At 39.0% G+C, this 16,346-nt stretch overlaps 1 protein-coding gene and 1 pseudogene across 4 annotated transcripts in view; both read left to right on the top strand.

The window, feature by feature from the left end:
* Window positions 1-16,346, top strand: part of INTS2 (integrator complex subunit 2) — a 69,283-nt gene that overhangs the window by 31,934 nt on the left and 21,003 nt on the right. For all 3 annotated transcript variants that reach the window (XM_053570022.1, XM_053570023.1, XM_053570021.1), the window contains exons 15-18: window positions 778-886; window positions 11,236-11,340; window positions 14,912-15,076; window positions 16,090-16,291. In XM_053570022.1, coding sequence (XP_053425997.1) covers window positions 778-886; window positions 11,236-11,340; window positions 14,912-15,076; window positions 16,090-16,291 — 581 coding nt within the window. The remainder of the gene's footprint in view (window positions 1-777; window positions 887-11,235; window positions 11,341-14,911; window positions 15,077-16,089; window positions 16,292-16,346) is intronic.
* Window positions 4,894-6,152, top strand: LOC128570169 (ribonuclease H2 subunit B-like; annotated as a pseudogene). Its single transcript, XR_008375531.1, has 2 exons — window positions 4,894-5,132; window positions 5,281-6,152. The product of XR_008375531.1 is annotated as a ribonuclease H2 subunit B-like (transcript).

The raw sequence follows: 16,346 nt of genomic DNA, 5'->3' as shown, positions 1-16,346 counted from the left end.
CGGGGTCTTGCTCAGGCTGGTCTCGAACTCCTGGCTTCAAGCATCCCTCCCGCCTCGGCTTCCCAAAGTGCTAGGATTACAGGTGGGAGCCATTGTTCCCAGACAAGAGGAATTTTTTAAAAAACTATTTTAGGGTGGCGCCTGTGGCTTAAAGGAGTAGGGTGCTGGCCCCATATACTGGAGGTGGTGGGTTCAAACCCAGCCCAGGCCAAAAACTGGAAAAAAAAAAAACCCAAAACAACAACTTTATTTTAAAGTCTAATGGGTGCTCTGGAGATTGTGTTTTTGAACAAGTACTGTGTGAGATTTTAACATACTCAGCAGAGCTTTGTTTAGCTTCCCAGGAATCTTAAGATATACCTAGATTCATTTATGAAGAATTTGATGAAAATCTTTTCCCCCCATTTTGTTAGAAGGGAAAAATAGTTGCTTTTTTCACAAATACAGTTAAAATATATTATCTCTTTTAGGAATTAGTTTCTTTATGATAATTTCTGATAATACTTGAGATTCCTGTCAGTCTTTCAGAGGTACTAGCTGAACTCTTTTTTTATCCTAACTTACTATTTAAGCATCTTGTCTCTCATACCATCTCAAGTTTCATTTATATTTCAAGTTGTCTCTTTGAGTTTAATGTGAACACAGCAACATTTCTCCCTGCTTTATCTGAGCTTGGGAGCAGTAACACTGAATGGTCTATTTTCATCCTTTTATTATATAAAAAAATCACTCATGCAATTTAACATTATTCTAAAATGTTTGTAACATTACTTCCAGGGTGACAGCATCCGCCTTAATCAGCGTTTCAGCATCACAGCCCAGCTTTTGGTGCTCTACTATATACTGTCGTATGAGGAAACTCTCCTAGCAAACACGAAGACTTTAGGTAAATTGTGCATAGGGAAGTGGTTCTAGTGGTAGTTCTTTTTATTTGCTCGTTATTTTGTTACTTTCCAAGCTGTTATATGATAAAATAAGGCCACTATTCTAGCAAACTCCAATATCATATCTTTGCAATATAGGCATTGTATACTTGATAGGTAAATCATGCACGAATGGGCACATAACCACCCCTTCTGGCTCAGTCCTACATTTAACAGGCTAAATTAATAGATAACTGAATTATCTGTGTTTTAACAATTTTATTAACAAATTTAGTTTATCTCTTAACTAAATTAAGAGATAGACCTGAAGGAGCTGTAGCTGAAATTTTTTTGCTTGATTTCAGGCTGGAGTGCAGTGGTGCATTCTTGGCTCACTGTAATCACAAACTCCTGGCCTCAAGTGATCCTTCAGCCTCAGCCTCCTGAGTAGGTGGGAGTACAGGTGTACACCATTGCATCGCCACCTAAAATGCAGGACTTTTAAGGAAACATAGGCAGATGTTTTTCTTGATGGTTTGAAGTTTCAGAACTGTAAAACCTGGAGTTATATCAAGTTTTGTCCAGTAGTTATGTGACTATATTGTAGAGTAATAGTTTATATTAATTTTGAACTTAATTTAAATACAAACATTTAACAAAAGTATTTAGTGGGGAAAATACAGGAAATGAGAATAATTTAAAGAACAAAGCATAAAGCACCAGTACTCATTATTATTATTGTTGTTATTATTTTTCAGACATAATCATTATTATTATTGTTGTTATTTTTTGAGACAGAGTCTCACTTTGTCACACTCGGTAGAGTGCTCACAACAGCCTCAAACTCCTGGGCTCAAATGATGCTCTTGCCTCAGCCTCCCTACTAGCTAGGACTGCAGCGCCAGCCACAACACCTGGCTATTTTTAAGAGACAGGGTCTTGCCCTTGCTCAGGCTGTTCTCTAACTCCTAAGCTAAAGCAATCCACCCACTTCAGCCTCCCAGAGTGCTAGAATTACAGGCATGAGCCATTTTGCCCGGCCAACCTCCTGTATGTAATCCTACTACCCAGAGATAGTCACCACTAGAAGTTTGCTGGAAAACCCTTCCATCTTTGCACGTATGATGATAGCTTTTATGAGGTTGAAATCATAATACATATTTTTAGTCAGCTTTTTCCACTTAATAATATATTTTAAATATTTTTCTGTTGTAGTAATGTTTTTTCTTCTTGTTTTTTTTTTTTGAGACAGAGTCTCACTATGTCACCCTCGGTAGAGTGCTGTGGCATCACAGCTCATAGCAACTTCCAACTCTTGGGCTTAAGGGATCCTCTTGCCTCAACCTCCCAAGTAGCTGGGACCACAGGTGCCCCCCACAACGCCCAGCTGTTTTTTTTTTATTGCAGTTGTCATGTGGCTGGCACTGTAACCACTGTGCTATGGGTGCTGAGCTGAGATAATGTAGCAAGACCTCATCTCTACAAAAAGAAAAAAATATTGGCTGAGTGTGGGGGCCTGTGCTTGTAGTCCCAGCTGCTCTGGTGGCTAAGGTGGGGGGATTGCTTGAGCACAGAATTTGAGGTTACAGTGAGCTATGATTGTGATACTGAAGCTAGCCTGGGTGACAGAGCAAGACCCTACCTCTTAAAAAAAAAAGTACATTTTGGCTTGGTGCCCATAGTACAGTGGTTACAGCACCAGCCATATACACTGAGGCTGGCGGGTTTGAACCCAGCCCAGGCCAGCTAAACAACAACGACAACTGCAACAAAAAGTAGCCAGGCATTGTGGCAGGCACCTGTAATCCCAGCTACTTGGGAGGCGGAGGCAAGAGAATTGCTAAGCCCAAGAGTTTGAGGTTGCTGTGAGCTGTGGCGCCATGGCACTATACCGAGGGTGACAAAGTGAGACTCTGTCTCAAAAAAAAAAAAACAAAAAAAAATTTTATTCCAACCCTATGTCTGTTTCTGGATTTTCTTTTTCTTTTTGACATTTCCCGTACCTTTAACTTATATTGTTCTTATTCAGAATTTCTGGTATTCTCACATATTTAATCTTACCAATAATTTTGTCTGGTTCCACAAAAAATATTATATTGGAATTTTGATAAAAATTATGTTAAATTTGTAGATTAATTTTTTTTGTTTTTTTTGAGAAAGAGTGTCACTCTGTTGGCCTGGCTAGAGTCCCTTGCCATTAGCCTATCTCACGGTAGCCGTAAACTCCTGGGTTTAAGTGATCTCCTGCCTCAGCTTCCTGAGTAGCTAGGACTATTGGCTCCTGCCACAACACACAGTTAATTTTTCTATTTTTAGTAGAGATGGGATCTCACTCTTGCTCAGGCTGGTCTCTCATTCCTGGGCTCGAGCAGTCCTCTTGCCTGGGCCTCCCAGAGTAATCCTCCCATGAGGATTATAGGCATGAGCCACCACATTGGCTTTAATTTTTTTTTTTTTTTTAGACAGGGTGTGCTCTGTTGCCTGGGTCTAGAGTACAGTACATGATTGCAGCTTACTGTAACTTCAAACTCTGGGGCTCAAGCAGTCCTCCTGCCTCTGCCTTTCAAGTAGCTAGGACTGTGGTGTGTACCACTGTGCATGGCTAACTTTTTAATTTTTTTTTTTTTTTTTTTTTGAGGCAGAGTCTCATTTTTTGTTCCGGGCTAGAGTGTCCTAGCATTAGCCTACCTCACAGCAACCTCAAACTACTGAGTTCAAGTGATCTTCCTACCTCAGCCTCCTGAGTAGCTAAGAATTCAGGTGCCTGTCTTAGTGCCCAGCTAATTTTTATATTTTTAGTAAAGACAGGGTCTCGCTCTTAGCTCAGGCTGGTCTCAAACTCCTGAACTCAAGTTATCCTCCTGCCTTGGTCTTCCAGAGTGCTAGGATTACAGAAGTAAGCCATGACCCCCCAACTTTAATTTCTTCATAGACATGAGGTCTTGCTGTTGCTCAGGCTGGTCTTGAATTCCTGGCCTCAGATGATCCTCCTGTTTTGGCCTTCCAAGTGTTAGGGTTATAGATATGAGCCACCATGCATGGCCTAAGTAGATTAATTTGTAGAGAATTTACATCTTTGCAATAGTAAGTCTTCCCATCTAGGAATATCAAATAATTTTTGCTTTTCAATTAAATTTTAAGTATTTTTATTTTTATTTTATTTTATTTTTTTGAGACAGAGCCTCAAGCTGTCACTCTGGGGAGAGTGCTATGGCATCACAGCTAACAGTAGCCTCAAACTCCTGGGCTTAAGCTATTCTCTTGCCTCAGCCTCCCAAGAAGCTGGGCCTACAGGTACCCGCCACAACGCCTGGCTATTTTTGGTTGTAGCTGTCGTTGTTTGGCAGGCCCAGGCTGGATTCGAACCTGCCAGCTCTGGTGTATGTGGCTGGCGCCTTAGCTGCTTGAGCTACAGGTGCTGAGCCAAGTACTTTTATTTATTTATTTTTCAGTTTTTGGCCAGGGCTGGGTTTGAACCCGCCACCTCCGGCATATGGCGCTGGCGCCCCATCCCTTTGAGCCACAGGCGCGACCCACCGAATACTGTTATTTTTAAAAAGCAAAAACACAAGAGGTGTGGTAAGGATACAGAGAAATGGGAACTCTTAGAGCAGGTGTTCTTTCTTTCTTTTCTTTCTTTGGGATGCCATCCCATCTCTCTGCTATCTGGTCTCTTTGCTCTCTCTTTCCCACTTCTTCCCTTGCCTGTCTCCCTCTCTCATTCTAAATTATAAAATAAACTTATACTTTTATATCCTTAAAAAAGGGAACTTTTATATACTGTTAGTGGTCATTGAAATTTGTATAACCTCTATGGCAAATAGTATGGAGGTTTTTCTCACAGCTAAAAATAGACCTTCCATTTGATCTAGCAATCTCAGTACTTCTTATCTATCCATACAAAACCAAAATATTATGTAAAAAAGACACATGTACTTTTATGTTTATGGTAGCACTATTCACAATAGCAAAGTCATGGATTCAACCTATTTGTCCATCAGTGAATGACTGGAGAAAGAAAATATGGTGTATGGGGAAGCGAAAGGAACCAGCCCCATGGGGCGAGCCGCCGCGCCGCTGGGTCAGGGTCAGGCCCTGCTCCCGCCATTTTCGGTGCGGACGGGGCTGCGGTGGCGGCCCCGTGCGGCCCGAGAAGGCGGACGGTATGGCCTCCCACCTCGACTGCGGGGACGGGGCTCGCGCCCAGCAGCTCGTGGTCCTGCTTCCAGAATATTTGAAGGATGCTTCAAAGATGAAACATGGGCTTATGTTTGTAAAACTGGTTAACCCATGTTCAGATGTGGAAAGAGAGATACACTCAGATTTATGTAGCTTCTCCAAGGACGCGTGCCCAGCATGTGTAGGAATGGATCCAGGCTCAGCTTCCTTGATGCCAGAGACTGTGCTGTGCTTAAAGGGAAGGAGCCATTTACTTGTTCGATATGTATCTACAACAGCTGTTTTAAGTAAAAGTTTTCAAGGAAAAACACCATTCTTGGTTTATAAATCAATCAGTTCAATCCGGAGGTGCTCTGCACGTCGCCACCCCCGTGGACCCTCTGTTCCTGCTTCTGCACTATCTCACCAAGGCTGGGAAGGAGGGAAAGTTTCAGCCCCTAGAACAAGTTGTGGTGGATGACGTATTTACCAATTGCATCTTGTTGCTAAAACTTCCTCAACTTGAAAAATCACTTCGCCACGTGACAGAGGAAAAAGAAATAACCAACAAGAAATACTACAATATAGCAAAGAGAAGACTTTAAAGTGGCTGGAAAAAAAGGTTAATCAGACTGTGGTCACACTAAAAACTAATAATGTAAATGTCAGTGCCTGGGTACTGTCGACTGCATTTTTCTCCAGTGATCAAGTTGCCAGTGACAAGGAAGAGGATTACATTCGCTGTGCCCATGGTCTGATATCTGAGTACATCCCTAAAGAAATAAGTGATGCCTTATCTAAACACCTCCAGCTTCCAGAGCTTCCAGCTTCATGGCCAAATCCTCCATCAAAGAAAATAAAGTTATCAGATGAACCTGTAGAAGCCAAAGAAGATTACACTAAGTTTAACAGTAAAGATTTGAAGACCGAGAAGAAAAATTAAAAAATGACTGCAGCTCAGAAGGCTTTGACTAAAGTTGACAAGAGTGGAATAAAAAGTATTGATACCTTTTTTGGTGCAAAAGTTAAAAAAAAAACTGGAAAGATTTGAAAAGTTGAGAGTGAAATCTAACAGAAATACTTGCTTTGTCTATGTTTCATTTCTGTCCTCTGACTACCTTTGGGGTGAGGAGAGAAAAGAGGGCAACTATGAGACTCTCTTGAACATTTCTTTGTGTTTATTTTTTGTGTTTCTGAAGAAAGTATGGGAAAGTAATTTTGTAACTTCAGGTCTCATTTGACTTAATGAAAAGTATTCAAGTGAATGGAATTAACACACGGCACCCTGGTCTCCTCAATAAACCGACTCTGATGACGAAAAAAAAAAAAAAGAAAATATGGTGTATGTGCATACCATGGAATACTACTTAGCCACAATAAAGAATGAAATATGTCTTTTGTAGCAACACGGATGGAACTAGAAGCCATTATCCTAAGTGACTTTCAGAAACAGAAAGTCAAATACTACATGTCTTTTAAGAACAAAAGAGTGGGTGCACATGAACATACAGAATGGAATAACAGACATTGGAGAGTCCACCAGGTGGGAAGTGGATAATGGGTGGAAAGATGCTCTGGCGTATGTGGCTGGCGCCCTAGCCGTTGATCTACAGGTGCTGAGCTAGATTCCAGCTATTTTTTAATGTCTATTAATAAAATTTTATAATTAACTTTATATGGGGTCTATATAATCTTCTAACAAGTTATCAATGGTTATAGAAAAGATATTGGTATTTAGCTTGGACTAGCTAAGCCCTGAATTTTTTTCTTATTGTTAAGATATCATTGGTTTTTTCTTTTGGGATAGGATGTCACTGTTTTGCTTGGGAAAGAATGTAGTGGCATCACCATAGCTTACTATAACCTCACAGTCTTGGGCTTAAGTGATCTTCCTGTCTCAGCCTCCTTGTAGCCGAGACTACAGGCCTGTTCTATTGTGCTTGGCTTGATTTTCTGTTTTTTATTAAGACAGGGTCACACTCTAGTTCAGGCTGTTCTCAAACCCCTGGCTTCAAGCAATTCTCCCCCCTTGGCCTCCCAGCATGCTAGATTATAAGCATGAGTCACTTTACCCAGCCAGGGTATCACTGTTCTAAAAATTTTTTTACTCATCAAGTAAAGTATTTTGGCACTTATTGAAATAATTTGTGTAGTCTGTTTGTATATTTCATTGTATAATTAATGTTTTTATATTCCCGGAATGGACTATACTTTTCCTTGGTATAGTATTCTTTTAGTATGGCACTAGATTTGATTTGCTTGTTTTTTTTATTAAGATTTTTCTGCATATTCTCCTTAGTAAAGTATTACAAGAATAAAAAAACAAGTATCCGGACGGTGCCTGTGGCTCAAGGAGTAGGGCGCTGGCCCCATATACTGGAGGTGGCGAGTTCAAACCCAGCCACGGCCAAAAAAAAAAAACTGCAACCTCCCCCCCCCACAAAAAAAACAAGTATCCATTGTACTCAATACTAATAAGAAACCAATAGATACAACTACATGCCCACATGAGAGAAAAACACAATTAAATTCAAGTGGGTGTAGGGAGAGGGGGTGGGAAAGGGAGGAAAGAGGGTGATTGGTGTGCTCTCACCTCGTGTGCACAATGTAGGGGTTTACAGCACAACCCCTGAGTGATAGGGCTCAACAACAACTTGGCCTTTACCTGTCACAAACAATGTAACCTAATCATTTGTACCCTCATGTTAATCTGAAATAAAAATAAATAACTAAAAAGACAAGTTTAATAATAATAACAAAAAGATTTTGCAGTTCACTCAGTAGGCTATAAAAAAACAAAAAGAAAACAAAGATTTTTCCTTTTGTGTTTAAGCTAGTCAAGTTGACTTTTTTTTTTCCTTTTTTTTTAGGCTTTGGTATCATGTTTATGTTAATTTCATAAATGAATAGGAAGTTTTCCATCTTTTTAAGGATTTAAACTCTAAGAAAAGTAACAAGGGGGGCCCAGAGTAGTGGCTTACACTTGTAATCCTAGCACTCTGGGAGGACAAGGTGGGCAGATTGCCTGAGCTCAGGAGTTTGAGACCAACCTGAGCAAGGGCAAGACCGTCTGTATTAAAAAAAAGAATACAGAAGCTAGCTAGGCATTGTGGGGGGCCCCTGTAGTCCCAGCTACTTGGGAAGCTGAGGCAAGAGTATCTTTTTTTTTTTTTTTTTATTAAATCATAGCTGTGTACATTAATGCAATTATGGGGTACAATAATTGCATTACAGTTACAATACTCGTTTTATATACAATTTGAAATACTTCCATCAAACTGGTTAACATAGCCTTCACTGCATTTTCTAAAAAACCAACAAAAAAAGAATATCTCTTGAGCCCAAGAGTTTGAGGTTTCTCTGAGCTGCGATACCATAGCACTCTACCCAGGTTGACACAGTAAAACTCTGTCTCAGAAAAACAAAACAAAAAATAAATAATATTCAAAACATTTCTACAGTTTTGCTAAGGGTAGAGTTAAATGTTAGCTTTGAAACTTTGCAAGCCATACATTGGAGGAAATTTGAAATGTAATTGGTCATGTTATATGTGTAAGACCAACGATCATCTCATAGGCCTTTCATAATTATAGTTTAGTCTTTTACTGAAAGATTAAGAATATGATTGATGTTATGTTTCACAAAGATCTTAAAAAGAAACAGTTGTTATAGGTGGGGCTTCATGGGCTGCTAGTTTTTTTTTTTTTTGTAGAGACAAAGTCTCATTTTATTGCCCTTGGTAGAGTGCTGTGCTGTCACAGCTCACAGCAAACTCCAGCTCCTGGGCTTGGGTGATTCTTTTGCCTCAGCCTCCCAAGTAGCTGTGACCACAGGTGCCCGCCACAACTCCCAGCCACCCTTTGTTGCAGTTTAGCCAGGGCCAGGTTTGAACCCACCATCCTCGATATATGGGGTCGGCGCCCTACTCACTGAGCCAAAGGCGCCACCTGGCTGCTAGTTCTTTGATGGTATCATTAATATGTATTCAGGGGGTGGCGCCTGTAGCTCAGTGAGTAGGGTGCTGGCCCCATATGCCGAGGGTGGCAGGCTTGAACCTGGACCCAGCCAAACTGCAATAAAAAAAAAAAAGCCAGGCATTGTGGCAGGTGCCTGTAGTCCTAGCTACTCGGGAGGCTGAGGCAAGAGAATAGCCTAAACCCAAGAGCTGGAGGTTGCTGTGAGCCGTGATGCTACAGCACTCTACCGAGCGCAACAAAATAAAACTCTGTCTCAAAAAAAAAAAAAAAAAATGTATTCAGGATTTGTCTTCAGTGTCATTAGTCCAGAAACTCAAAGTATTCATAGTTCACATTAAGCTGATCTTGGGGACTCTAGATCTTAAAAATACTAGAGAACATTTGAGTGCTTGCTATGTGTCAGACAATATTGACGTACTTTATAGATGTTAACTCATGAAAGCCCTCACAGGAATTCTGTGAGACAAATTATCTGTAGTTTACAAGGGATAAGACCCACGGACTGTCACTGGAACTTGTAACTGTTTTAACTGCTTCCTGATTGATTCTTCCTCAATTCATAAAAGATTAGTGTGGAAAACAAGGATGCTAATTTAGTAATTTAAAAGGGGGGTTATATCTAATCATGAGGTATAGGGCCTACATAGATAGTGATTCTCAACCTTTTATTCTAGCACTTGCACTAATACAGTTCTTCTTGTCTTTAATCAAAATATATTGTTAAGCTTTACTACTTGTAATTTGAAAAAAAATAAGTATATTAAATATGCTTATTTGTTTGTTTATTTTTTGAGACAGCATCTCACTTTGTTGGCTTGGGTTTGGTTGAGTGCCATGGCGTTGTCATAGTTTACAGCAACCTCAAACTCTTAGGCTCAAACGATCCTCAAGACTCCCAAGTAACTGGGACTGTAGGTGCCCACCACAACAACCAGCTAACTTTTCTGTTTTTAGTAGAGACAAGGTCTCATTCTTGCTCAGGCTGGTCTTGACTCCCGAGCTCAAATAATCCACCTACCTTGGCCTCTCAGAGTGCTAGGATTTCAGGTGTAAGCCACTGTGCCCGATTTGAATATGCTTTCTAAAACTATAAACACTCAGAGATTCTCATATATTCCTATGGTATACAAGCAAAGTGACTTCAGGATGCTGCACATACAGCATGTAGTAAAGATGAGACAGAGAAAAATAGTGTTACTGACAAGGCCCTTTCCCCTGTAAGATCTGGGAATCCACCGAAATCTGGGAAATCCACTGTATTTGGGAATACAGCCAAATCTGTATTTAAATAAAAGGACTATGACTTCAGGGTGAAGGATGAAATAAAAAGAGAACAGAGGCAAGGAAATTGGGCCATAGAAGCTATTAAAACAGAGAATGAGTAGGCACTGAATTATTAGGGTAGCAGCAAAGAACAGGAAGTAAGACGAAGTTTTTAGAAAGAAAGGAAAAAAAAAAAAAGGATGGGCATGGCTGGTTGAAGGTAGGAGAGAAAGAAGTCAAATTTTGTTGCCTAACTTCCTTTAAAAAGAGTCAGCCAGCCAGGCGTGATGGCTCACACCTATGATCCTAGCACTCTGGGAAGCTCAGGTGGGTGGATTGCTTGAGCTCAGGAATTCGAGACCAGCTTTAGCAAGAGGGACACCCTGTCTCTAAAAACAGCCAGGCTTTGTGGCAGATGCCTGTGGTCCAGCTACTTGGGAGGCTGAGGCAAGAGAATCACGTGAGCCCAAGAGTTTGAGTTTGCTGTGAGCTATGATGCTACCACACTTTAACCTGGGGCAACAGGAGTGAGGCTCTGTCTCAAAAAAAAAAAAAAAAAAAAAAAATCCACCACTACTGTACATAACATGATTAAGTTAAGGCTTCCTTTTGTAAGTTACATTGGAGTTATGAAACTCTAAGCTATATGTTCCTGACCTGCATGTGATGTTCCTAATTAGATTTGGGGAACGTTTGACTGACTTATTGGTTATTTTAGTGTAGCCACTTCTCTCACCTATTTTATGATTTTTCTCCACACTAGTTTCAATTTCAGCGTATTTTCTTTTTAAGGCAGATTAAGATCAGTGTATTTTCTTATGTTGTGTAGCCACTGTTTTGGTTGTGATTCTTCAGTCTTTATGGCTCTATTCACGGATTAAGTGAATTAAAAGTAATTTGACATTGTTTTTCCCATTAGGGTTGACTGTTAAGATTTCTGTTGTTTCTGACACTTTATTTCATTTGACTGACAGCTGCCATGCAAAGGAAGCCCAAATCATACTCTTCTTCTTTAATGGATCAGATTCCTATCAAATTTCTTATTCGACAGGCTCAAGGGCTGCAGCAGGAGTTGGGAGGTATTTATTTTATTTTTACTGCTAAGTTGTTTAAAAACTGTTGCTGTTTACAATGTTAAAGTGTAATAGGTGCTCAATTTTTTTTTCCTTTCATTTTTTTGGTTAATTAGGCCCAGGTGAGGTTCAAACCACCTCCTCTGGTGCGCTAACCACTGAACTATGGCAGCCAGCCATTTTTTGTTTTTTTTTTTTTTTTTGAGGTTACCTACTGGGTAACTGGGATTATAGGAACATACTACCATGCCTGGCTAACTTTTGTTTTGTTTTATTAAGAAATGGTATCTCATAGGTGGTGCCTGTGGTTCAGTGGGTAGGGCGCCAGCCCCATATACCGAGGGTGGTGGGTTTGAATTAGGCCCCAACCAAACTGCAACAAAAAAATAGCCAGGTGTTCTGGCGGGCGCCTGTAGTCCCAGCTACTTGGGAGGCTGAGGCAAGAGAATCGCCTAAGCCCAGGAGTTGGAGGTTGCTGTGAGCTGTGATGCCATGGCACTCTACTGAGGGTGATAAAGTGAGACTGTCTCTTAAAAACAAAAAAAAAGAAAGAAAGAAAAAAGAAATGGTATCTCACTATGTTGCCTAGGATGATCTTGAACTCCTGGTCTTAAACTATCCTCTCTCCTTGGCCTCCTAAAGTGTTGATATTATAGGCCTGAACTACTCTGCCCTCAATGTTAAAAATTCAAACAGTTCTGGAGTGAAATTTCCCTTTACTTTCGCTACGTCTATTATTTCACTTATTGAAAACCACTCTTCACCCTTCAAAGCACCAACTGTTTTTAGTTTGGTATTTTCAGAGATTTTCATTGGAGATTTTAAATTAATTTTGTCTTATGGAAACAGTTTCATATGGTTGAACCTATAGATATACACACAAGTAAAAAAGAACCAATTTTTTTTAGTTTTTTGAGACAGAGTCTCACTTTGTCACCCCCAGTTGAGTGCTGTAGCATCATAGCTCACAGCAACTTCAGACTCTTGGGCTCAAGTGATTCTTTTGCCTCAGCCTCCTGAGTAGCTGGGACTATAGGCGCCTGCCACAACTCCCAGCTGTTTTTTGAAATGGGGTCTTGTTTGCGCTCAGGCTGGTTTTGTATCATGGGCTCAGGCAATCCACCGGCCTCGGCCTCCCAAGTGCTAGGATTACAGGTATGAGCTACTGCGCCCGGCCTTAAAAACCAGTTTTACAAAGAACTATGAATTGTGTTATATTGTGCCTCTTCTGAGACATTCTGTTTTTTTTCTTGGACACTTGAACATCTTTTCATCTGAGTACATGTCAATCTACCTTATTGGTTTTTTTCCTTTGTTTTTTTTGAGGCAGAGTCTTGCCCTGTCACCTAGGCTGGAGTGTAGTGTTACGGTCACAGCTCACTGCAATCACCAACTGTCCAACTCCCAGGCTCAATTGAGTGATCCTCTGGGCTCAGCCTCCTGAGTAGCTACTACAGGTGTGTGCTACCACGCCTAGCTAATTTTTTATTTTTTGTAGAGACAGTGTCTTGCTATGTTGTATAGGCTGGACTTGAACTCTTGGTCTCAAGTGATCCTCCTGTTTTATTCTCCGAAAGTGCTGGGATTATAAGCATGAGCCACTGCACCTGGTGCCTTATTGTTTTTAAATGTTCTGTAATATTCTATAGTATGGATATGTCATATTTTTACTATAATTACTGACTAATAAATGTATCTGTATAGTAGTATTTTTAAAACTTCGGTGTTTTTCTAAATTAAACACCTTAAAATGTTAGAATATGGGTGTTTTTCTTTCCTTAAAGTAGGAATTTTTTTCCTTTCACTGTTATGGTAGGATTTAAGGAGAAACTTGAGGCTTCATTGCTCATTGTTAACCAGATGTCTGCATTTATTTACTTACATCTTTGCATATTTTATTTCCAAAGAAATAATGTTACATTTGGCAACATTTTGCAGTTAACACAATTTATTGAAAAGAGTGTGAAAATGTACATTAATATGCACTTTTGTAAATAGTGTTTTTGAATATTGAGTATATTTTAAGTATACATATATTATGTGCATTTAGAGATTTATTTATTATTATTATTATTATTATTATTTTTTGTAATTTTTTTTTTGGCTGGGGCTGGGTTTGAACCCACCACCTACAGCATATGGGGCTGGCGCCCTACTCCTTTGAGCCACAGGCACTGCCCACATTTAGAGATTTAAACTTTAAAATATTACCATTTTCAATAGCTAAACAATGTCTTTTCAGACATGGTAACATCAGTTTTAAGCTCTTTATGTGAAAAAGGAAGCTGATTTTATCTGCACTGTGCCTAAGTGGTGGTATGATTTGATCTAAGTTGCATAATAAGGGGTTGATTGGATCTAAAATACTTTGATTCCTACTATTGCTACTACTATTATTACTCTTATTACTTTGATGGTGATGATAATAATAGTGTAGCAGCAACAATATTTATTAGGTTGAGTATGTAGCATAGTGCTACTTCATATAACTAATAGGCATTTTTAATTGTGTCATCATAGATTTTTTCTCATTAATATTACACATTATAGTTATACATTATAGTTATAAATAGCCAAATGGTGCTGTAGGCAAAGTGTTAGAAACAAAGCTTTGATTTGGTGAAAGGAAGTTTTCCCATTTCTTTGATCTTCTTTCACCTATGTTGAATGAAAACAAATGCACCCTATTGTGGGTATCATTAGTAACTGCTTCCTTTAGCTAACATACTAGCTGTGTGATTTTGGAATGGTTAATACATGTCTTTCAGCCTATTTTGTTCCTTACAATAGAGTGGAGACATTATTGCTTACTTTGTAGGAATTTTAGGGTAAAATGAGAATATGTATATAAACAACCTGAGACCTTTTAGGCACTCAAAGTGATCAACTTTAATTTTACCCAGTTACAGCAATAAAACTCATTGGGATGGGAGGAAAGGGCATATTCTCTATAGAAGCCTGTCAGTATTTCTGAGTGGGTTTTTTTTTTTTTAAATCATGTGTAATTTTCCTCAAATGTATATTCTTCCTCCCAACCCCCATTTTTCTTTCCTCTCCCCTCAATTGTTCAACCACTGCTTTGTGAAAACAACTTTTTCGGATAGGAGACTATTTATGTTGGGGTGGTGTAGAAGAAAGCTTGAGAACTTTTGCTGTAAGTAGTAGTTCCAGCTCAATGCATATCAGATTACTTGGGAGTCTTTATTTAAGTAGATAAACTGGCTTGAACTACTGTATAGAATTTTTTTTTTTTTTGTTAAGTGCAAAGACCATCCCTATGGCAGAAATTGTATAGAATTTTTTAAACTGTGATATGCAAGCACAAGAAGTACAAATTCCCAAGGCTCAATTCCAGAGCTTCTGATAGAGTCATCTGGGACGGCATCCATTATTATGCATATGCAACAAGCTTCCCAAACTTCTGATGGCAGAGGTGCTCTAATCATACTTTGAAAAACACTTATTTAAAGGACAACCTTTCCTTCTGGCCTGTTGGCTTGCTAAAAATGACATAGGTAGGGGAAGCTTCTGCTGTTTGAAAATGGAGAATCCAATTGATTTTCTATAACTTTTCAAGGTTTGCATTCAGCTTTACTACGTCTCCTTGCAACTAACTATCCACATTTGTGTATTGTGGATGACTGGATCTGTGAAGAAGAAATCACAGGGACTGATGCCCTGTTGAGGCGAATGCTCCTGACTAACAATGCCAAAAGCCACTCTCCTAAACAACTCCAGGAAGGTATAGTACATTGATCCTCCTTTTATTCCTTTTGTAGTGTAAGGAGAAGTTAGTTTAACTGAAATCCTACAGAATTTTGTTGGGGATATAACAGTGTTTTGGAGAATATATTTTAAGTAATTCTGTTTGAGATTAAAGACCTTCAACCATTTCTTTCTGACATGCTTGTCTCTTTTCTTTTATGGTGCTAAGTTATATCGCTTAAAAGGTAGTGTGGTTCTAGGAAGGTCCTAAACTGGTTAGAAACAAGGGTGATGGAATACTCGTTAATGGATAAATGTTCTAGGTCAGCACTGTTAAACAGAAATATAATCCAAGCCACATGTATATACCTTCTATTAGCTACATTAAAAAGGTAAAAAGAAAACAGGTAGTATTAATTTAAATAATCATTTTATTTAACCAAATGTATCTGATATTATTTAATCATGGAATCAACATAAGAATTATTAATATTTTACTCTCCCCCTACTAAGTCTTTGCAATTTTGTGTGCATTTTACAACACATTTCAATTTGGACTAGTTACATTTCACGTGCTTAATAGCCACATGTGGTTAGTGACTACTTTATTGGAAAAGACAATTCTAGATGTTTTTTAGTAACAGCAATTTGCTGGGTGCTTATTCCTATAAAGGGGGCACTTGGAGGAAAGTGTCAGGAAATTTGAATTTCTCAAATGAATGTTAGTGACCACAAGCGATACTTTAGTATATATTCCTCTTTGCTTGTGTTTTTAAAATCCATCTGAATCACTGAGAAAATGAGATTAGGGTTTAATCACTACTGATTTTTAAAATGAAATTTTTGTTCTTTATGAAATTTTTCGTCCATGAATTTTTCTTAAGGCCCTCATTTTAAGTGTAGTCAAAACTATAGCTAGGATTGAAAGTTTTATTTTTTAGCAACATCATTTTCTTGATTGTTTGGCCTATAGTGTAAGAGAGCAATAGTACTTCCCTGCCTGGCAAACTTCACAGAATGTAGTTTATGACTACTTAATGTTCTTTTCAGCATTTTCAGCTGTCCCAGTAAATTACACACAAGTGATGCAGATTATAGAACACTTGACTCTACTCTCTGCCAGTGAACTTATACCATATGCGGATGTATTAATATCCAATATGAGTCAGCTGTTGAATTCAGGAGTTCCACGGAGAATTCTTCAAACAGTCAATAAACTATGGATGGTTCTTAATACTGTGATGCCGAGAAGGTAAATTCAGTGTATTGTTACGCATAATAGATGAATGTATAGCAGCGATAAGATG

Source organism: Nycticebus coucang, chromosome 18, assembly GCF_027406575.1.
Source record: "Nycticebus coucang isolate mNycCou1 chromosome 18, mNycCou1.pri, whole genome shotgun sequence".
NCBI classification, from domain to species: domain Eukaryota; kingdom Metazoa; phylum Chordata; class Mammalia; order Primates; family Lorisidae; genus Nycticebus; species Nycticebus coucang.
Note: the sequence above shows the minus strand (reverse complement) of the source record. Positions and strands in the feature narration are given on the sequence as shown.